Genomic DNA, 24,520 nt, shown 5'->3' on the forward strand with positions numbered 1-24,520 from the left:
GTAAATCTATTCTGCACTTTCTCTAAAGCTTCTACATCCATCCTATAATGATGAAACCAGAACTCAACACAATACTTCAAGTGTGGTCTAACTTTCTATCTAACCAAGAGTCTTATAGAGCTGCAGCTTAACCGTATGGTCCTTGAAATCAATGCCCCAATTAATGAAGGCCAACACAGCATCCACCTTCTTAACCATCGTACAGAGCAAACACCTTTCCTCTGAAACTGTGCTATTTAAAGGGTGGACTCTGACCTTCTGTGACCTCAGTTTCAGGAGGTCAAGGTCATGTTCACCTATGTTTGAACTTTATAATGAAGGAAAGGATATTTCACAGGCTTTGTTTTTCTCCTTCCACAGGAGGTGGTAGTGGGGTCACAAGGATTTGCTTGCAACCAGACTTTCCCCAATTATGCCATTATCCATTAATTTATAGTAATAGTGGTCAACTAGTCCAGTAACAAAATAAAATGCAGGAAAACACCATAAAGTGCACATTAGTTCCTTTTTACACAAGATGGAAAATTGTTTGATCTTGAGAATCTTAAAGAAATTTCCTCCGACTCATCTTCCTGAGAGTTTGCAAAGGCTAAATACTTGGCAAAGGTTCATTTGTTTGGTTGAACAAATGTTAAGGAAGATCCCTCTCTCCCACCATCAATTTCATTCAAATTTCAGATGCAGTCTCTTTAGTCCTCTTCCAAACTAGAAGGGTGTAGTACTCTTTTGAATGCCTAAATTAATTTTTCATCTAGATCAAGGGCTTCTGACCTGAGAACCTTGGACCCCTCGGTTAATGGTAGGGATCCATGGCATAAAAAGTGTTGGGAACCCCTGCTCTACTTTCTCTGTTTTCCATCTGATTCATTTTCCTCATAATTGTTGCAGGGGCTGATTTCTTTCCTGCTATGAATCTTGGCCTGCATTCTCCTTGAACCAGCCTGGTGGAATTAATCATTCTGGGTCACTTAAATAATGGTTGGAATGTGTGGGTGTCCATGGCTTAACTGGCATGTTAACAAGAACTTTGGACAGAGCAAATAGGTTGTGGTCAGTGATTATTTTTAACCAGGATTTATGTTGGCGCCTGATGACATGAACATTGATTTCTCAAACTTCCAGTAATACCCCCAACCCCTGCCCCCTTTCCCTCTCTCACCTCATCTCCTTGCCCGCCCATTGCCTCCCTCTGGTGCTCCTTCTCCCTTTTTCTTTCTTCCATGGCCTTCTGTCTCTTTCACCAATCAATTTCCCAGCCCTTTACTTCATCCCGCCCCCTCCAGGTTTCACCTCTCACCTGGTGTTTCTCCCCCACCCCCCAACCTTTTAAATCTACTCCTCAGCGTTTTTTCTCCAGTCCTGCCAAAGGGTTTCGGCCCAAAACGTCACCTGCTGAGTTCCTCCAGCATTTTGTGGGTGTTGCTTGGATTTCCAGGATCTGCAGATTTTCCCTTGTTCATGTTAGTGAACACTTATTGTTCCTTGGTGTTCAAACAGTGTTGAAGTAACAAATAATGAATCTATGGCTATATCAAATATGTATAATTTTGCAGTGACTAGGGCCTGAATACTGATTTCTATTATGCCAACTGATTTTATGCTGATAAAGGTATTTTCCTTTGACAAATGAAAGCACTGATGGAACACTTCACCTACAATCCATAAATCCAATGTAAAATCGGGAAAGTTGAAGATATGACAGAAGAATTATTTTACATTGAAGTGCTTGTCTATATTATTTTAATAGCTTACACATAGGGTCGTAAAACCTTCCATGAGCACGAAGGTTTTCAGAATCATGCCCAGAAGACACCTAATGGATTAAACTAAGCCTAACTTTCCTCCCTCCCACTTTCTGCTGTATGCAAGGATCGCTCGCTATGCGACTCCCTTGTCCGTTCGTCCCTCCGCACTGATCTGCCTCCTGACACTTATCCTTGCAAACAGAACAGGTGCTACACCTGCCCCTACACCTCCTCCCCTACTACCATTCAGAGCCCCAAACAGTCCTTCCAGGTGAGGCGACACTTTATCAGTGAGTCTGTTGGGTTTATATACTGTGTCCAGTGCTCCCGGTGTGACCTCCTGTATATTGAAGAGACCTGACATAGATTGGGAGACCGTTTCGCTGAACACCTACACTCTGTCCGCCAGAAGAAGCAGGATCTCCCAGCGGCCTCACATTTTAATTCCACTTCCCATTCCCATTCTGATATGTCAGTCCATGGCCTCCTCTACTGTGGCGATGATGCCACACTCAGATTGGAGGAATAACACCTTATATCTGGGTAGCCTCCAACCTGATGGCATGAACATCGATTTCTCAAACTTCTGGTAATGCCCCCACCCCCCCCTTCACCATTCCCCATCTGCTTTTCCCTCTCTCACCTCATCTCCTTGCCTCTCCATCACCTCCCCCTGGTGCTCCTTCCCCCTTTCTTCCATGGCCTTGTGTTCTCTCCTATCAGAGTCCCCCTTCTCCAGCCCTGTACTTCTTTCACCAATCATCTTCCCAGATCTTTACTTTATCCATCCTCCTCCCGCTTTCACCTGTCCCCTTTATTTCTCTCTCCCCTCCCCCTCCTTTTAATTCTACTCCTCATCTTTTCTTCTCCAGTCGTGCCGAAGTGTATCAACCCAAAACGTTGACTGTACTTTTTTCCATAGATGCTGCCTGGCCTGCTGAGTTCCTTCAGCATTGTGTACGTGTGTGTGTGTGTGTGTGTGTGTGTGTGTGTGTGTGTGTGTGTGTGTGCGTACGTGCGTGCGTGCGTGCGTGTGTGTGTGTGTGTGTGTGTGCGTACGTGCGTGCGTGCGTGCGTGCGTGCGTGCGTGTGTGTGTGTGTTGCTAACTTTCAAGATTTGAGCTGCTGTTTAAGGATCCAGTTCTTCAATAGCTAACTTTCACTGACTCCTTGGACCATTCATTACTGAAAAGATCAGTCATATTTTTAGCAGCAGTTTTTGTTTGATTTTTATTTATGTAGAGATTCAGCATGGTAACAGGTCCTTCCACCACAATGAGACAATAATTCTCAATTACACCCATGTGACCAATTAACTACTAACCCATAAGTCTTTGACATGTGGGAGGAAGTTGGAGCACCCAGAGGAAACCCAAGCATCATGGGGAGATTGTACAAACTGTTTACAGAAAGCAGTGGGAATTGAACCCACGTCTGTGGTGCTGACCTTATTAATTGAGATACAGTGTGGAACAGGCCCTTTCAGTTCTTTGAGCTGCACTGCCCAGCAATTCCCCTGATTTAATTCTAGCCTAGTCACGGGACAATTTACAGTCACCAATTAACCTACATCTTTGGACTGTGGGAGGAAACTGGAGCACCCGGAGGAAACCCACACAGTCACGGGCAGAACATACAAAATCCTTACAGGCAACAGCAGGAATAGTGTTCCGTGTAACGCTATGCTACTGTGCTGCCCCTTATGTTTTATTAAAACAGTTTCCATTCCCCCACAAGCTCAAAAACTGGCATACAAAAATAGAAGTTCTGCCTGAGCTTTTAAAAATGTTTTTGAGAATGTGAACTTAGCTGACAAGATTGGCAATTCTTGACTGGATATGAGGAGTTGATTCTGGCAGCCTCCCTAAATCACGTGGATGCAGTGCTTTTTATATAACCGAATGACCTGGCAGGTCAGAAAGAGCATTTGGGAGATAGTTGTGATGTGGTTCTGGAGTGAATATATGAACCTGTAAATGATTGGCAGGTCATTAGTGAAAACTCGGTGAACCAGCAGGATTGTTACAATGGATGCCCAATATTCAATGCAACAAGTGAATTAATTTACTAAATGTATATTGCAGGAAATGAACTCATGTTTTGTAGGAATTTAGATTACCTTTACTCAGTTCTGACATTAGTGCAACAATATGAGTACTATGCCATTATGCCACTTAACATTAGGTGCTTTCTCCTCCACAACTGAGCACCACCATATTCTCTGCTTACTGTGGCGAATGGATATGTGAACATTCTTGAGATTCTAATTTCCCAAAAAATTCCAAGTCAGCTCTCCTTTTGCACAACATGTAAGGGCTGTATTTCAGATGTCATATATGTCTTTTGAAGTTTGAATTATTAGCTATTGTGAAGTTAAATAAGGCAAGTTTTTACATACTGATTTAACAACATCTGAATGGTTTGAGGAAAAATCTCACCTTGGTAGATGGAGTAGGGTGGATACCTGGGATTTGTGTTAGTCACAGGATATTCTAGTTAAGCCTTTCCCTGTACCAAAATTGTATTCTTTTAATGAGGCGTGTAGAGTACATAAGGGATTCCCAAATGATAGTAGAAGGAAGATTATCTACTTTATCAGGTATTCATTATTTTTTAATAAAGTCATTCTTCACACACCAGAATCTATAGTAGCCATCTCCAAAGGGCCCGCTGATGTTTTTGTAATATAGGCATCTGTTAGTCTCGTGAGACCATGGATTTGTGCCTTGGGCAAGGTTGTATAGAAGACCAGCAGTTGCCCATGCTGCAAGTCTCCCCTCTCCACGACACCAATGTTGTCCAAGGGAAGGGCATTAGAACCCATACAGCTTGGCACCAGTGTCGTCGCAGAGCAATGTGTGGTTAAGTGCCTTGCTCAAGAACATAACATGCTGCCTCAGCCAAGGCTCGAACTTCAGATCACTAGACCGACGCCTTAACCACTTGGCCATTCGCCAATGTTTTTGTAATAACATTGGTGAAAACCATTTGAGCTGATGTGCAGGTTCTAAGCACTCAACAGGGTAAGATCCGAAAACCATAGTTATGTGAAATTGTACATTTTTGTAGGGCATTTAAGGATTTCAGTCATCTGTAAAGGGCTGCCATTAATATCGCTCAAAAGTTAGAAATTCTGTGGACTAATATTTTGTCATTGATTTCAGTTGGGAGGTCAGGCAGTGGAGATGGGGTGTAGGAAACATGCTACATCAGAGGAGGTCTACCAGGGTGCCACCTGGATTAGTGGATCAGGGTATAAGGAGAAGCTGGATAAACTTGAAATATTCTCTCTGCAGTGTAGGAGGCTAAGGGGGGGGGATGATAAAAGCTAATACAATTATGTGCGATATGGATAGGGTAAATAGAGTCACATAACAGAGGAGATAGCTTTCAGGTGAAACAAAGAAATTTTAAGGGAGGTATGTAGGGCAAGTATTTTACACAGTAGTAGGTGCCTGATTGCACAACCAGGGTTGGAGAGGGAACTGAACGTTATCATGACATTAAAGAGACGTTTAGACAGACACATGAAAATGAAGATAGCGGAGGGATATTATGTGCAGGAGGATGGGATTCGTTTCATTTGACATTAGTGTTGGCACATACATTAGAATGAGCCAAAAGGCCTGTTCCTATATTGTTGTGGGTCTGTGTGGAGTTTTCATATTCCGTGACCAGGTGGGCTTTCTCTGGGTGCTCTGGTTTTCTCGTGTAATGGTTATTTACTGCCTGGGCCAAGGGGCCGCTTCTTTTTGCCCAACTCAACTTTCTATACACATCCACTGTCATTTTTAAAAAATTAAACAGTTGTAAGTTAAACTTCCAACTATGTTCTTTGTTTAGCTTCTGGTTGTAAATGGGAACCAGCCTTTTGTTTTAAATGTAAGTGGAAAGCAATAATCAGTTTGAAGTCCGAAGGGCAGCTTTGCAAACAGATGCATTGTCTAAAAAAAACAGGATGTAGGTCAGTGTACCGAGCTTATTGTTGCTCAAGAGATGCAGTATAAGATAGTGGATTTTTTAATTGGGCTTTTTTCAAAATAGATAATGCTGGCTAAGTTGTTTAGATCAAGGAAGCTTGCAAATGAAATGGAGACACTCAGCACACTAATAACTTGTCGGGTTTCGATGGGACTCAAGTGCAGACCAATGAATATTTTTTTCACCAGGATTTATTAGGGGGCACGAAAGCAACAGTCTTTCAAAAACAGAAGGCAGGCATGAATCAGAAATGGCAGGCAGAGGTCTTAACCAGGAAAGGCAGTCAGGCGAGGGCAGACAATCCAGAACGCACAGGCAAAAATCAGGTCTAAGAACGGGCAAAATCCAAAACACAGAATCAGGCAAAATCGGTTGGCAGAAGTCGCAATTACGGGCTAGAACAACACAGGTCAGAACTGGGACAAACTGGCAGAGGATGCTAGTCAATGCAGAGTTTAAATGGACGGGGTATGAGTGAAAATTAGACACAGGTGGGTGCAAATGAGGAGACAAGCAGGTGACTGGAGGAAGTCCAAAAAGGAAAGGGGCTGAGCCAGAACCCACATGGCCAGGTGAAAGAAAACAGAAGTTAAAGACTGTCGTGATCCAGAGCAGCAGAGTCCCTTCGACCCAATGTTCAGGCTGGATACTTAACAGTACCGCGCCCCCCCCCCCCCCACCCACGGGCGTCTCCAGACGCCCTTCTTGCTGGTACGGGATGGCTCCTATGAAAGTCCTTAATGAAAGAGGTATCCAGGATATCTCGAGCGGGAACCCAACACCTCTCTTCGGGGCCATAGCCCTCCCAATCAACGAGGTATTGCAGTCCATCACCTCTGCGTCGAACGTCCAGTAATTGGTGCACAGTGAAGGTCTCTGAGCCGTCGATGAGACGGGGAGGGGGAGGGAGCTTGGGGGTGGGACAGAGGGGGCTGCAGACAAAGGGTTTAATCCTTTGTAGGATGGACCCTGCAAAGGGAGGGGGTAGTTTTAAATGTACCGCCGAAGGGCTGATCACCTTGGTGATGGGGAAAGGTCCAATGTAGTGTGGCACCAGCTTGCGGGAGTCCACCTTCAGGGGAAGTCACGTGAAGATAACCACACCTTCTGACTCTGGCGGTAACGGGGGGCCTCGATGTGGTGACGGTCTGCTTGCTGCTTCATTCTGGCTGTAGATTGAAGCAGCGCCTTTCAGGCTCATCTCCAGGTCTGTGAACACCTCTGGACAAATGCTTCGGCTGAGGGAACGCCCACTTCCTCCTCCTGAGATGCAAATAAGGGGGGTTGATAGCCAAGACAGCGCTGGAATGGTGATAAACCTGATGAAGCAGAAGGCAAGGAATTAGTGGTGTACTCGACCCAGGGATGTTGCTGACTCCAAGAGGAAGATTCCTGAGACGTCACACAATGGAGCATCACCTCCATCTGCTGATCAGCCCGCTCGGTCTGGCCATTACTCTGTGGATGAAACCCAGATGAGAGGTTAACCCTGATCCGGAGTAGTTTGCAAAAGGCCCTCCAAAAGTGGGAGGAAAATTGCAAACCTCTATCAGATACCACTTCAACGGGGAGACCGTGAATATGGAAAACATGCTGAATCACCAGGTTGGCAGTCTCCTTGGCAGAGGGCAGCTTGGGAAGGGGAACTAAGTGGACTGATTTGGAAAAACGATCCACTATGGTAAGAACAGTAGTGTTACCGTCGGACGGAGGGAGTCCGGTGACAAAGTCCAGTGCAATGTGTGACCAGGGCCTTCTAGGAACAGACAGGGGTTGCTGGAGACCAGTTGGTGGCTGGTTGGAGGTCTTGTTCTGTGCACAGACTGGGCAGGCAGAAATGAAGCTCTCAACATCCTTCCTCAGGGATGGCCACCAAAATCTTCGACTGATGAAAGCCATCATGCGTCTGATGCCAGGGTGACTTGCCAGTCTGGAGGTGTGTACCCACTGGAGAACCTGGGAGTGGGCAGACTGGGGAATATACAATAGATTAGCAGGGCAGGCACTAGGAACAGACTCACCCTGATGGGCAGACTGGAGCACAGATTCAATCTCCCACTGTGCTGCGGCAACCAGACATTGCTTGGGGAGAATGGTCGTAACCTCGGGCGCCTCGTCGGTTGTTGGAAACTGCCTGAAGAGCGCGTCAGGCTTGCCGTTCTTAGAGCCAGGATGGTAGGCCAGGGTGAATCTAAAACGGGCAAAAAAACAGGGACCACCGAGCCTGGCTGGAGTTGAGGCGTTTGGCTGAACGGAGATACTCCAGGTTCTTGTGATCCATCCAGACTAGAAAAGGAGTCGTCATTCCCTCAAGCCAATGCCGCCATTCCTCAAGAGCAAGTTTAACAGCCAATAACTTTCGATTGTCCATGTCATAGTTGCGTTCTGTGGGAGAAAATTTGTGGGAAATAAAGGCTTGTTGTCCTCTGCTGAACGCTGTGACAGTATAGTCCCTACTCCTACATCAGAGGAGTCAGTCTCTACAATAAACTGCCTTATAGGATCGGGCTGAAGGAGGATAGGTGCCGTGGTGAAACGAATCTTTAGATCAGAAAAGGCTTTCTCAGCCGCTGGATTCCAGACGAACTTCGACTTGGAGGAGGTTAAAGCAGTCAGCGGGGCAGCCAGGATGCTGAAATTTCGAATGAATCGGCGATAGAAGTTGGCAAACCCAAGAAAGTGTTGGACATCTCTTCGAGAGAGGCGGGTTGTGGCCACTCCTCTACCGCCTTGATCTTCTGAGGGTGCATCTGGATTCCTCCAGCGCTGATCACATATCCCAGAAACAAAGTTGAACTCCAGTGAAATTCACACTTTTCCACCTTCACAAATAACTGATTCTCCAGGAGTCATTGCAGCACCCGAAGGACATGCTGGATGTGTTCAGAGAGGGACCAAGAAAATATCAGAATGTCATCTAAGTAGACAAATACAAATTGGTTCAGCATGTCTCTGAGGACGTCATTCACCAGGGACTCGAACACAGCAGGAACATTAGAAAGTCCGAAAGGCATTACCAAATATTCGTAGTGCCCAGATGGCGTATTGAACGCGGTCTTTCACTCATCCCCCTCTTACGTGGACCAGATGGTAAGTGTTGCGGAGATCGAGCTTGGAGAAGATAGAAGCACCCTGGATCAATTCAAATGCAGATGATGTAAGAGGAAGAGGATAGCAGTTCTTAATGGTGACCTCATTGACACCTCTATAGTCCACACAAGGACGCAGGGACCCGTCCTTCTTGGCTACAAAGAAGAACCCTGCGCCTGCTGGGGAAGAAGAGGGGTGGATAATTCCTGCAGCCAAGGCCTCCTGGATATACTTGTCCATCGCTTCCCTTTCAGGTGGAGACAGGGAATACAGACGGCCCCTCGGTGGCGAGGTTCCCGGAAGGAGATCTATAGCGCAGTCATAGGGGGCGATGTGGGGGTAAGGTGGTGGCCCGAGTCTTGCTGAATACCAGCTTTAGGTCCAAATATTCAGGGGGTACAGAGGACAGATCGGGAAACTCTTCTGTAGGCAGAGGAACTGGACTTTCAGTAGCATGAGCATCACGCAGACAATGATTTAGGCAGAAAGGACTCCAGTTTAACACTCTGTTATTAGACCAGTCAATGTGTGGACTGTGCTGAGCTAGCCATGGGTGGCCTAACACAACTTCAGCTTTGGGGGAATCCATTACATGGAAAGCAATGCTCTCCTGGTGATTGCCAGAAATAAGGAGACTCACCGGAGCTGTAGAGTGGGTAACCATGGCAAGTTTCACTCCGGTTACGCCGCTGGCCTCCGGGGTTGCTTCAGACGGGAGAGTGGCATCCCGAGACTGGCCGCAAAACTGGAACTGATAAAGTTTCCCTCAGCCCCAGAGTTGATAAAACCTGAAATGGTGCGTCTCCTCCCTTCAGCCAGTATAAAAGTAGGTAGCAGGGTTCGAGTGACGGGGAACCGGGGGAAGGAAGCACTGCTCGCCTGTAGTCCCCTCTTTACGAGCGAGCGTTGGCTTTTACGGGACAGGAAGATACACAGTGACCAGCCTGACCACAGTACAGACAGGAGTTGGTACTGACTCTCCTTCTTTCCGAAGGAGTCAGACGGGTACGATCAATCTGCATGAGCTCCGTTGGGCTGGATGGGGGTGACTGAGGACTCGGGGAAGGAGATCTAGGTGCTGGCTGGGAAGAGGTCAGACGCCCCACGCCCCCTGGTGGTTCTTCGTGAACCCCAGACATCACGCTCCTGCTGACGCTATTTTATGCGGCTGTCAATCTTAATGGCCAAATCGACCAGCTCTTCGAAGCCAGCAGGCAGGTCGTGGGTGGCTGGTTCATCCTTAACCTCTTCGCTAAGCCTATAGAGGAACACGTCAGTTTGGGCCGCCGAATTCCAGTTGGTAGTGGCGGCTAGTGTGGGGAACTGAATGGCGTAGCCCGAAACAAAACAGTTACCCTGACGAACTCGCAACATCTCCCTTGCTGCCTCTCGCCCCTGCTGAGAACGGTCAAAGACTCTTCTCATCTCCTCACAAAAGTCCTGAAACGTGTGGCAAAAAGGGGCTCTGCTGTCCCACACAGCCGTACCCGACTCTCTTGCTCTTCCTGACAGCAGCGTGATAGCATAAGCAATACAGGATCGATCAGTGGGAAAGGTAGTGGGCTGCAGCTCAAAAATCAGCGAGCATTGAGACAGGAAGGATCTGGAGCTGCCTGGTTCACCATTGTAAGGTTCAGGTGGAGGTAAACGGGGCTCTTGGGCTGGTTGGGTTGGAGTCTGTGGGGCTGATGGCGCAGCAAGAGAAGGCTGGTTGGAGCTCAGCGCCAGCTGAATCTGATGTAGCTGGGAGGCTATGCTGGTCAGAGTGGCAGAGAAGGCTTCCATCGACTGGTTGATAGAGGCGAACTGCGTTTCATGTCTCCCTAACAACACGCCCTCTCAGGAGAGGGCCTCACGCACCTGTTTGGGGTCCGCTGAGTCCATCTTGGCCAGTTCGTTCTGTCGGGTTTCGGTGGGACTCAAGTGCAGACCAATGAATACTTTTTTCACCAGGATTTATTAGGGAGCACGAAGGCAACAGTCTTTCAAAAACAGAAGGCAGGCATGAATCCAAAATGGCGGGCAGAGGTCTTAACCAGGAAAGGCAGTCAGGCGAGGGCAGACATTCCAGAACGCACAGACAAAAATCAAGTCCAAGAACGGGCAAAATCCAAAACACAGAATCAGGCAAAATCAGTTGGCAGAAGTCGCAATGACAGGCTAGAACAACACAGGTCAGAACTGGGACAAACTGGCAGAGAATGCTAGTCAAGACAGGGTTTAAGTGGACAGGGTAATGAGTGAAAATTAGACACAGGTGGGTGCAAATGAGGAGACAAGCAGGTAATTGGAGGAAGTCCAAAAAAGAAAAGGGCTGAGCCAGAACCCACATGGCTAGGTGAAAGAAAACAGAAGTTAAAGACTGTCGTGATCCAGAGCTACCAGCAGAGACCCTTCGACCCAGTGTTCAGGCTGGATTCTTAACATAACTGATCTATTAGTAAATTGGAAGGTTTATGTACTCAAGGAATCAGCTTCACAGAATAGATTGTACGTAACCTGGGATCTGTGTCTCCAAGAAGCTTTTAGACCTTTTGTATTAAAAAGTATCTGAAAGAATATCATATACGTGTGAAGTCACTCAAGTGGCTGAAAAAGGATATAAATGTAGAGGGCAGTTCAGGCTCATTAGGAATGGGGTAAACAACATCAAGAAGCATGAAAAATATAGGATGAACTAGAGTTCATTCCTCTACCTTCGATTTCTGTGATGGATGACTGGTTCATCTTCATCGTTGGTACGTCTTTATAGCTTAGAGGAGTTGCATCTGTGTTTTAGAAATGGTCTGCAATTTGGAAATATTTTTATGATAGAAAATCCTCTGAGTAAATGTGTTTGAAGAGTTTTGTCTGGATTTAAAAGTGTATCACTAAAAATAAACGAACTGTGTTTAAGCTACTTTGTTAGCTGGAGGTGTCTCCTCCTTGTAGGGAAGGGGATCCCACCATTCAAATAGTGGGTATTGGCAGCTAAACTTGACGTGGAGAATAAACAGTGAAGTGAGCTAGTCTTTGAGGATTGGGTAGTTACATTCTAATCATCCTTTAGTGAGGGTAATCATAGCTATTTACAGTATATCCAACAGGTCTTAAGGTCTTGGCTTTGAGTTTAGAACTTCATGGTCAGCAAACCCAATGTTGTCTCACTCACAGATCCCAAAGGTGTGCGGGTTGTTAGGTCAAGTGGCCACTCTGGGTTGTCTCAAGAGTAGAGGTGAGTGATAAGGTGTGAGGGGAATGTGCCAGGAATAAAATGGGATTAGTGTGTTTGATGGGTGATCATTTATGTGCTGCTCAGTGGTTTAAAAGGCTTGGTGGACTGAAATTCCTGTTTCTGTATTGTACGACTCTCATAAGTAAATGGATCCAACTATTCACTGGAGTGTATAACCTTCATATCTATTTTTGAACTGTTAAACTATAATTAATGAGTGCAGTGATATTCAGCATCCGCCAAGGCAGAATTTTAATGAAGTAAACATTATTAATTCGATTAACATAGATATAAACAAATACATCTTTGTTTTGATTACAGGGAAGATATAGAAAAGGCCAAGACTTCAGGAGACTGGAAAATAGTACATGATTTTTATTCAACAACTTTTGATTCTTTTCTGGAAATTAACGCAGCATTCAAGGTACACAGATCTTTCATCTTGTTTCAGGAACATGGGGCTTGTGTTGTACCTATTCATTGCACGCATATCTAACGACCTTTAATTGATTTTAATGATTTTCAGTAACTGCTCTTAAGAGCATAGTGCTCATTTCATGTTCCCATAAAATGGAGTGATCCAACAGAGATGCAAATTACCATAAACTGTACACAAGCAGTATCAATTACTTGTTTTCTACTAGTCTCCAATTATGACTCACAACTTCCTGATACAATTTGGATTCCACCTCTTCCAGATAAAATATAAACTATATTGTTTATCTGTTCTGAAGTCTGCTTTTAAATCTGCTTCATTTATGACTTCCAGAAGTTGAAAAAGTCATTCATTTAGATCTCAGTGTTGTATATCAGCAGTCCCCAACCACCGGCCCGCGGACTGGTACCGGGCCGCAAAGCATGTGCAACCGGGCAGTGTGGAAACGATATGAGTCAGCTGCACCTTTCCTCATTCCCTATCACACACTGTTGAACTTGAACATAGGGTTGCCAACTGTCCCGTATTTGCCGGGACATCCCGTATATTGGGCTAAATTGGTTTGTCCCATATTTCCCTGGCTAAGGTAGAGTGTTCCTATGAAACCTTTCGTGCCGAAGTGACATAAAGCGAAGAAGCAATTACCATTAATTTATATGGGAAAAATTTTTGAGCATTCCCAAACCCAAAAAATAACCTACCAAATCATGCCAAATAACACATAAAACCTAAAATAACACTAACATATAGTAAAAGCAAGAATGAAATGATAAATACACACCCTACATAAAGTAGAAATAATGTATGTACAGTGTAGTCGGTAAGATGAAGGCAAAACCGATCTGTGGGGGAAAAAATCGGCACCTACGCGCATGCGCACATCACATACGCAAGTCGCGCATGAGCACACTGGTGCCCGCGCAAAGCTTCATGGTCATGGTAGTCTTTCCTAGGGTAAAGTGTCCCGGGATTTGACTGCTATTTTTGTCCCTTATTTGGGAGTGAGAATGTTGGCAACCCGAACTGTAAAAGACATGTTGAGGTGAGTTTAACCCTACTTGAGCACCCTCCCCCCGCCCCGGTCGGCCGGTCCACAAGAATATTGTCAATATTAAACCAGTCCGCGGTGCAAAAAAGGTTGAGGACCCCTGTTGTATATGGTGATATATATTATATTTGATAATAAAATGTACTTTGATTTCTGTAGGAAAAGTGAAAATTCAGCTAAATAGAAACAGAAGATCAAAATGTAAATCATTAGTTGCAAAATGATAATTGAAAGACGAGGTAAAAGTAGTTTTGTGAACTGACTGAAGGACATCGCCCTTGGTCACATTGTTCACTGGCGCCATGTTCTTCATTTCCAATACAACTAACCATAAGTGATATTAGATTGGAGACATTGATCAGGGAAGGACAGAAAGCAACATGTTGTAATCACCACAGAGCTGTCATACATCAAGGTAGATTATAGATTGTCCTGATCAACATAGAACATAAGATGTTTTCATTATCGCAGAGCACTGGAAGTTCTAATCAGTGTAAATTATAGTACTCAATATCTTCATTAGGACTGATTATGGAGTGGTTAATCCAGTGAAAACTGAGAGAACTCTTATTAGAATGAGTTATGATTTTTTTTTATTTATAAAAAGGTCTCAGAGTAGAGCTCAGACTGTCCTTGTCAGGGTAGACTATAGATTGTTCTGATTACTCTAGAGCTCAGAATATCTTGTGAAATTACAATACTTTATAATTGTGTATTTTCTTGAGGAGTGTATTTTTTTGCTTACTTATATATGAAAAACTTGTTTGAATGATTAGCAAGCTATACAATAACCATGCAGCAGATGCTGGAGACCTGAAGTGAAATTGGTAATCTCAACATCTGTAAAGAAGGTGTAACATCTGTACAGCTTTTTGAAATGCTATTGACTTGAATACTAAAACAGATGTTCTAGCTGAGAATCTCCAGCATTTTCTCCTTGGTTTAAGGTGCATATTATTTTGGCTCAGGACACAACTACTGAGTGGCAGTTCAAGAATGAAAAATCTATCTCCCTACCCTAAAAATCAGAACATTATTTTGTCCTGCTCTTTATTCTATGTGTAAGTGCTTTCAGACCTGCCATATTCTCAAGATATTATTTTATGTTAACTACCGTTAACCACATAAGTCAAAAGCTCTTACGTCGCCCTCTGCAATGTGTCTGCAGACTCCAAAGATAAGGTTTCACCATAACGTTAATCTTGCAAGGTGGAGCAGCAACACAGAGGCTGTGTACAAGAAGGGCCAGAGTCACCTCTACTTCCTGAAGACACCGAGGTCCTTTGGAGTATGCAGGCCTCCCCTTCACATGGTCTACCAATCTATTGTCGCCAGTACAATCTTCTATGCAGTGGTGTGCTGGGCAATGGCATCAACACAATTGATGCCAACAGACTCAATGAACTGATTAGAAAGGCTGGCTCTGTTATAGGAGTCAAACTGGACACACTGGAGGCTGTGGTAGAACAAAGAACCCTCCGGAAAATCCTGGCAATTCTAGACAATGCTTCTCACCCTCTGCATGCCACCTTGGCTGAACAGAGGAGCACCTTTAGTAATAGACAAAGACAAAGACAACTCCACTGTTCCAAAGAGTGCTATATGAAGTCATTCTTACCCTTGGCCACTACACTCTATAATCAGTCAACCTATAGCTGGGGAAGTGATGACCCTCTCCTGTTAGACTGTTTGAGGTAAATTATATTTTATTCTTTCTTACTTCTCTTCTAATATTTATATATTTGTATATCTGTGCACTCGTAGTGCTACTGTGACACTGTAATTTCCTTTGGGATCAATAAAACATCTACCTATCTATCTATCTATCTACCTATCTATTTATCAATCATAGCAACATGCTTGTAGGCACCATATTCCTCCCCCTAATTCTCCTCCCAATGTCAATAGTAGGGAAGTTCTAGGAACAGGATTATTGTATAGTTAGAAAAGCATGTATTCATCTAAGATCATCAACGTGTCCAGTTTTTGGGATATCCCGTTTAGTCAATTGATTGAATGTTTCAAAATATTAACGAAACATCTTGATGAAATCAGTGCAGTTGATGCAATCTACGTGGACTTTGGTAAAAAGCTTTGAGAGGGTCCCACATGGGAGATTGGTCAAAAGGTTAGAATCCATGGAGTTCAAAAGTTCGCAAACTGGATCTAGAAATTGTGATGGTTATAGAAGATATAGGGTAAAGATGGAACATTGTTTTTATGATTGGAAGCGACCAGTAGTGTACCACAGTAATTGGTGCTAAACTTTTACTGATGGTGACATATAGAAACATAGAAACATAGAAAACCTACAGCATAATACAGGCTCTTCAGCCGCCCAAAGCTATGCTGAACATGTCCTTACCTTAGAAATTATCTAGGGTTACACATAGCCTTCTATTTTTCTAAGCTCCATATACCTGTCCAGGAGTCTCTTAAAAGACCCTATCGTATCCACCTCCACCACCGTCGCCAGCGGCCTATTACATGCACTCACCACTCTGCGTAAAAAACTTACTCCTGACATCTCTTCTGTACCTACTTCCAAGCACCTTAAAGCTGTGCTCTCTCATGCTAGCCATTTCAGCCCGAGGAAAATGCCTCTGATTATCCACACCATCAATCCCTCTCATCATCTTATACACCTCTATCAGGTCACCTCTCATCCTCTGTCGCCCCAAGGAGAAAAGGCCGAGTTCACTCGACCTGTTCTCATAAGGCATGCTCCCCAATCCAGGCAACATCCTTGTAAATCTCCTCTGCACCCTTTCTGTGGTTTCCACATCCTTCCTGTAGTGAGGTGACCAGAACTGAGCACAGTACTCCAAGTGGGGTCTGACCCGGGTCCTATATAGCTACAACATTACCTCTCGACTCCTAAACTCAATCCCACAATTGATGAAGGCCAATGCACCGTATGCCTTCTTAACCAAAGAGTCAACCTGCGCAGCAACTTTGAGTGTCCTGTGGACTTGGACCCCAAGATCCCTCTGATCCTCCACACTACCAAGGGTCTTACCATTAATACTTACTATCTTCTGCCATCATATCTGACATCTCACACTTATCTGGGTTGAACTACATCTGCCACTTCTCAGCCCAGTTTTGCATCCTATCAATGTCCCGCTGTAACCTCTGACAGCCCTCCACACTATCCACAACACCCCCAACCTTTGTGTCATCAGCAGATTTACTAACTCATCCCTCCACTTCCTCATCCAGGTCAGTTATAAAGATCACGAAGAGTAAGGGTCCCAGAACAGATCCCTGAGGCAAACCACTGGTCACCGACCTCCATGCAGAATATGTCCTGCCAACAACCATTCTTTGCCTTCTGTGGGCAAGCCAGTTCTGGATCCTTGGATATGTTAAATATTTGGATATGTGTAGAAGGTGCAATTAGTAAGTTTGCAGATACCATGAAACTTAATTTATCAATCAGCTGGTGATAGGTGGAGCAATGGACAATGAATTTAATCTTGATAAGTGTGAGATGATGCAAAATGAACGGTGGGGACCCAGGCAGTATTGAAGAACAGAGGGGTCTCAGTGTGCAAGTCCCAGGGTCCCTGAAGACAACAGTACAGGTTGATGAGATGATGAAGAATGCATATGGGGTATTGGCCACATTTAGTCAGGTCAGAGAATGGCCATGGTACAATGTAAAACACAGGCTGGGCCACAATTGGAGTACTTCACCTACCTCTGATCATTCCAATGAGGAAAGCTGTGGTTCATTGGAGAGGATGAGGGAGATGTTGCCTAGGAGGGAATGTTTCAGTTATGGGGAGAGAGATTTGGCTGGATTTGTCTTCCTTGTAGAGGAGGAGCTGGAGAGTTGTGGTTGGAGGGAAGGGTGAGGAGCAAGATCCCCTTTTTTTCTCTGTGATATAACTTTTATGAATAGTTTATATCCAATGTATTGCCTGTACCTATGTGCCTGTGAGCAGCAGGCTTTTCGATGTACTGTACTTCACCACACGACAATAAACTGGATTTGATAGAGGTGTACACAATTTTGAGGGGCCTTGTAATTGTGAGGGTAAATAGAGTAAGTTGTTGCAAACTTTTCCTCATAGCTGAAGTGTCTCAAAGTAGAGGACCCAGGTTTAATTTAAAAGATAAGATGCTTAGAGGAGATCTGCGGAGGAACTTTTTCACCTGGATGACTGTTGGGATGTGTAACACACTATCTGTAGGGATAGCAGAGACACGTACTCTCACAGCTATTAACAAGCATCTAGATGATCATCATTTGAATCACTAAGGCACACCAGGCCATAGGTTAAGTGTAAATGAGATCAGTAGAGACAAGTATGTGATGTTCAGTGTGAATGTGAAGGTCCAAGAGGCCTGCTTCTGTCTGCAGGACTCTACAACTCTGCATATAATTTTTATGCCTTGATGATTGATTCATCCAGGTTTCTCTGGAATACACAGGGCTTACTTATTTGGGGATCAACTTAATATTTTAAATACATTTGAAAATTGATCTTTAATTGTTTTGATACATTGAAATCCTGGCTGTGACCCTGTCCAGGTTTTATTTCTAATTTCTAAATACATCTTTTCTCTTCCCAACTTTATTAAATTGAAGCCAAGACTCCATCTTTGGCTTGCTCTTTTTCCAGGACACAAAACACTTTGAACTTTTATTTCTAATATCTTTTTTCTGCCAGTTGTCAGATGCTCATACCTGGTTTCAGTCAATTAGTGCTTCTAAAATTACTTTGGCCTATTGATGTGTAAATCATGCAGTAAAAGTATTTTCACTCATTGTAGATCAAAAGCACTTACTTCCGGGTGAAATCCAGACCACTGGAAAATTGGCCTGGATACTTGCGTGCACAATTCACCTTGGCAGATGCTGACATTTTCCCAACATTAGTCATTAAAATAAGGGGAAAATTCTTCACTCAGAGGGTCACATGAGTGTTGAATGAGCTGCCAGCACAAGTGGTGCATGCGAGCTTGATTTCAACATTTAAGAGAAGTTTGGATAGGTACATGGATGGAAGAGGTAAGGAGGGCTATGGTCCCAGTGCAGGTCGATGGTAGTAGGTAGTTTAAATGGTTTTGGGCATGGACTAGATGGGCCGAAGGTCTGTACTGTACTTTCTTTGACTCTATGTACCTGATGACACTGCAGTGTGTTTCGTTCATCGCTAAATACAATTAGAACTGTTAGGTACAAGCTTCACTGTCGAGCCTCAAGTAAATTGGGATCTTAGCTGAGATCAGCATTATGACACTTAAATATTATTCTCTAAAACATTGATGCCTTGAAGAGCTGTTAGTGTCCAGGATAATGGAAACTGCATCCAAGGAATTCCCTTCACAGTTCACAGACTCTTTGTAAATCACTTCTGAGCTACAAAAAGCAATCCTTGATTTCTTGGTCACCATCTCGCCCCAGTGGCATGGGACCACTTGAGACTTGGGGCTTAGTGGAAGTTGATCATGGATCTTAGTGGAAGTTTGTCAAACATTCAGAGATCACTTTGTGCTTTTCTGTCATGTTCGTCGTCGTTAGGTCGCATCTGGAATTTCCATTTGGTGGACGATTTCCCTCCACGCCGCTCTGACATATTGGGAAATCATGTTCGTGGCAGGTTACAGCAGTGATTTGCCTTTGCCTTCTGCCGGGTGAGTCTAACGAGATCGCCACCTCTTGCGGTGGATAACCAGGACTTCTAAGTGTCTTGCCTGCTGGCCTGCCTTCTTGACTGTTGGACCATTAATTGGTCTCTTCCACTCAATCTGCCATGGCCAGACTTCACACACTGGGACAGGCAGATCCCCTACCTCACCGAGGGTCGAAGACCCATCAGCTACCCTCACCTGGTTTGGCCCGTCTGCCGAGACGGCTTTCCAGGCTGTGGCCGCTGCGCATGTTACAGTTACTTGGAGCCACAGGTGAGAGCTGAATGCCAGGTTGGGACCAAAGGTGGATGAGCTGCCCTGAAAAAGGGCACGGCAGGCCCCCCCACCAGAGGTGCTACCCCTCCCTAGACTCCCCATACACCCCTCTGTCTTGTTACCCCTCTTTTTATGGCAGCATTTTAAGCAGTGCCACTGCCACAGACGGAATTCTTTAAGCTCTGACTTCAGTTTAGTAGTGAACGGAAGCCAGGAGACCTTCAAATAAGTCCTGATGGAAATGACACAGGTCCTATATCATCTTTAATGTATTTTTGAGCAATTTCAGGAATTTTTGTGTGAACTAATGAAGTTATGTGTGTGAAGGAAGTGAAATTCATTTCTCGGACTTCTATTCTGCTTTGCAAATCCTTTGTAACTGCAATTCTTTTATTTATTTAATTTATTGAGACAGCACGTGGAATAGGCCCTTCTGGCCCTTCGAACTGTGCAATCCAACAATCTCTCGATTTAATCCAAGCCCAATTACAGGACAATTTACAATGACCAATTAATCTACCAACCGGTACATCTTTAGAACGTGGGAGAAAACTGGAGCATCTGGAGGAAGCCCGTGGTCACAGGGAGAACCGACAAACTCCTTACAGGCAGCAGCAGGAATTGAACCCGGGTCGCTGGAATGCAAAGCGTTGTGCTAACCACTGTGCTACTGTACTGCCCCTTCATATAATGATTCTAATTTTATACAAACAGACTGGGGAGGTCTTTCTAAACTTGTGCACCGTTTCAATTTTCACTTCTTGTACTTCCATTGAATAATAAGAATTCTGGCATGTTCAGGATTATCATTATGTTCGGTGCAAAAGTTGAAGACAATCTGATGATTGGCCATGTATAGGGACTATTCTAGCTGTACAATGAGTCAGTTGTTTATGATAATGAAAGTAACATCGGTCCTCTATCTTATAAAATTCACTTGTACTGAAGGTTTGCATTATTTGTGCAGTTTATGTCAATGTTCATTAGAGTAAATGGGAGATACGTTGGCTCATTTCCAATACTTGAGTTTCTTTTTACCATGTAAAGGAAATTAACATTAATTTTGCATTAATGCTTTCTTTATTTTATCCTTAACTGTCTTTGAATTTTGTCTTCCATGAATTCTTAGCGAGATGTCAGTTCACCTTTTAATACAATTGAGGATCCAGGCATTAATGTTAAATTTACCAACAGTGTCTATGATGCATTGCTGAGCACAGTGAGTATGTTGTTTGCACCTTTTAACAAAATTTTAGCAATTAAGTTTATAGATTTATTGCTTCATAATCATGATTCTACATTCTTTAGTGTGCCAGATATAAAAGCACTCTTACATGGATACAAAAGAAAAATATTTAAAACCTAACTGATAAATGTTAATGAGTTGCAGAATAGAATTTTAGGAATTGCAGAAGATACCACGATTGTGGTATAAAGTGAGGAGTTTAGTAAAGAAGAGAAAGATGAGCCAGTAGAATAAGCTGAAAGTCATCAGGCATATTTAAAGTGTTGATAGGTTCTTGATTAGTAAGGGTGTTATGGGGGAGAAGGTTAACCAATGAGGTTAAGAGGAATAAATCAGCCATGATGGAATGGCAGCGCAGACCCAATGGGCCAAATGGCCTAACTCGGCTTCCATGTCTCATGGTCTGATGGAAAAGGGATAAATAAAATTTAATCAAAAGATGTGTGATGCGATACATTTTGGCAAAATGAAAGTGGACACACAATATGGACTACTTGGCAGAATTCTAACAAGTGTACAAGAGCAGAGCACATTCTTCTTTGAAGCTGGATGGATACGTTAAGTGAAATGCATGACATCAGAGTGAATTAAATAGAAGTGCAGGGTAAAAGAACACAGCGGTTATGTTGAATCTTTAACTGGAGTGTAGCATTCATTGTAGGAAGGATGTGAAGGTCTTAAACAAGGTATTGTAAAGCTTTGCTTGAACAGCTGAAGGATTCTGGGAATTTCATCTGCAGAATTAACCTACGTGGATTAAACTCCTTGGATTAAAGATGGATGAAGGAAAATTTAATAAAGGTGTTCAAGATCATTATACCTTTTGGTAGTCTAGATCGAGGGAAAACATTCCCAATAGCAGATAGTTCAAAGGTACTGGGAATTCAAGGAGAATGTAAGAGAAAGCTTTTTTCTATGCAGTGAGCATAACCTTGTTCTTGAGTTTTGGCTGGGTGGTAGAGACAAATTCTATCTGGCATTCAGTCAGGTCTTGAGTATGTATTGGAAGGAAAATTATTTACAAACTTGAAAGATAACAGGGAAACTTTACAAACAGCCCAGTATATTGTTGATATAGCCTCCTTCTTTGCCATAGTAAATCTAAATAGTTGGAAATGCAAAGTGAGAAATGCTAGAAATTCTTAACAGGTCATGCAGCATCCAAAGAGACAGCACAAAGCTAAAAGACAGTACTATGGTATTGCAATATGCAATTTGAGATTGGTAGCTGCATGAAGATGTGACTCATGTTGCCTCCTGCATACCACTGACTGTCCAGGGGATAGGTAGTTGTGGGTGTATGCAGCAGATTTGCCTTGAAACTATATTGTAATTTTGAATTATTTCATAATTATTTGGAGTACTGCAAAATGTTAATTTACAATATGCTCTCACCATTGCGTTCATTAATGTACCATCAAATGATTGTGATGGATGGTACAACTATATGATTATCTTAAACGACACCAAGTTACACACAACTGTACTTCAGCAGCTGAACAATCGAATGCAGATTATGTGGGTGTTCCTGTCCTCCTCCTACATGTAATACTGATCCATCAGTTCACCAAATGCAGCCCTATTGAAATTGAATGCTTATGCTTTATAGCATTTGGACTTTGCCAGTCTTTGCGAAACATTCAGTAATCATATACAGCGTTAGCAGATTATGTATTCTGATAAAATATATAAAGAATGATCTGCTGCTCCAGCAAGTGTAATTGAAATGAATCGGTTATATATATAATAACCTCACATGACTGATATCGTTAGCCCCAGGACATCCAGAAAGCAGTACTGAAAGGCATTATTAACAGTCTCCTGAAAGAATGGAAAGGGTAAGTGTTACATGTATTTTTTAAATAATCTTGTTTTGATGTCCTGTTGATAGATTATGTTGGTACTTTGAAAGTTACAGCAAGAGATTCTATTTTGATTTCCGATGTACAAGAAAGAGCAATGTATTTTCCTATGATTTAATGACAACATTCTATTGCTTCCCAGTGTACAGCTTCAACATTGTGGGCCGAAGGGCCTGTTCCTGTGCTGTACTGTTCTATGACCTCTGCCCGATTTTACATAAGCATTCACCAAAGAGGAAACGTTTCCAGTCAGAGAATAAGAAAAACAAACATTTTGAGAATGTCTTCATTCACAGAATGTGGTGTGACTAGAAATGTGAACATTCAGTGTTCATTCCTAATTATCCCTGCGTTGTGAAGGGTATTGAAGGAGCCATATTGGTGGGGCAGGAGTTACATGCAGGCCAGACTGGTTAAAGGTTGTAGCCTTTCTTCTCTGAGGGACATTATTGAGTTGGAAATGTTTCCACAGCAACCCAGTGGTTTCATTGTCATCATTACTGAAATTAGATTTTTTTAATAATTCAGAATTTATTCCATTAGTTGAATTGAAATTCACCAGCTGCCATTTGGGAATTCAGACTCATATCTCTGGTTCAGTTGTCAGAGACCTGGTTGCTGGTTCAGCTATTTAACCTGACGAAGGGTCTCGGCCTGAAACGTCGACTGCACCTCTTCCTAGAGATGCTGCCTGGCCTGCTGCGTTCACCAGCAACTTTGATGTGTGTTGCTTGAATTTCCAGCATCTGCAGAATTCCTGTTGTCAGCTATTTAATCGCTCAGCTACCTAAATACCGATGAGGGATGTTGAATTTCTCCACCAACATTCAAAGTAAATTTTATTATCAGAGTACATACATGTTACCAGATACAACCCTGAGGTTCTTTCTCCTGCATGCATACTCAGCAAATCTATAGAACAGTAACTGTTAAACAAGATCAATGAACAACAAGCTGTGCAGCTGCAAATATAAAGAAATAGTAATAAGTAACGAATACGAACAAACAAGATAACGAGTCCTTAAACTGAGTCCATCAGTTGTGGGAACATCATAAATAGAATGAATGTAGTTATCACCATTTGTTCAAGAGCCTGATGGTTGAGGGGGAGTAACTGTTATTGAAACTGGTTGTGTGAGTCCTGAGGCGCTTTTACCTCCTACCTGATGGCAGCAGCGAGAAAAGAGCATGGCCTGAGTGGTGAGGATCTCTGATGATGGATGCTGCTTTTCTCCAGCAACATTTTGTGTAGATGTGTTCAATGGTTGGGAGGGCACTACCCGTGATGGACCGGGCCAAACCCACTAATTTTGGAATGATTTTCCAAACCAGGTCGTAATGTAGTCAGTCAGAACACTTTCCACCACACATCTATAGAAGTTTTTGATGACATGCCGAATACCCGGAGACTCCGGAGGAAGCAGAGCACTGTTATGATTTCTTTGCAATTGTGCTTATATGATGGGTCAGGACAGGTCCGCTGAGAATTTAAAGTTACTGACCCTCTCCACCTCTGATCCTCAGATGAGTACTGGCTCATGGACCTCTGGTTTCCCTCTCCTGAAATCTACAATCAGTTCCTTGGTCTTAGAATTGAATTGACTTTATTTCTTACAAACATGAGGAGTAAAAATCTTTACATTATGTCTCTGTCTAAATGTGCAATGCGCAATCATAGTAATTTATAATAAATAGAACAGTCAGTGTAACATACAAATACATTCAAATCAACGTGAGTTAATCAGTCTGATGGCCTGGTGGAAGAAGCTGTCCCGGAGCCTGTTGGTCTTGGCGTTTATGCTGCGATACTGTTTCCTGGATGGTACCAGCTGGAATAGATTGTGGTTGGGGTGACTAGGGTCCCAATGATCCTTTGGGCCCTTTTCTCACACCGGTCTTTGTAAATATTGTGAATCATGGGAAGTCCACAACTACAGATCCGCTGGGCTGTCTGCACCACTCTCTTCAGAATCCTACAG

The 24,520-nt window shown here is 43.5% G+C and overlaps 1 protein-coding gene across 1 annotated transcript in view; it reads left to right on the forward strand.

The window, feature by feature from the left end:
• Positions 1–24,520, forward strand: part of hectd2 (HECT domain containing 2) — a 131,425-nt gene that overhangs the window by 33,301 nt on the left and 73,604 nt on the right. The window contains exons 4-6 of the mRNA XM_072239745.1: positions 12,352–12,454; positions 20,563–20,652; positions 22,453–22,517. Of these exons, the coding sequence (XP_072095846.1) occupies positions 12,352–12,454; positions 20,563–20,652; positions 22,453–22,517 (258 nt within the window). The remainder of the gene's footprint in view (positions 1–12,351; positions 12,455–20,562; positions 20,653–22,452; positions 22,518–24,520) is intronic.

The sequence above is a fragment of the Mobula birostris genome, chromosome 21 (assembly GCF_030028105.1).
Source record: "Mobula birostris isolate sMobBir1 chromosome 21, sMobBir1.hap1, whole genome shotgun sequence".
In the NCBI taxonomy this organism is placed as follows: Eukaryota; Metazoa; Chordata; class Chondrichthyes; order Myliobatiformes; family Myliobatidae; genus Mobula; species Mobula birostris.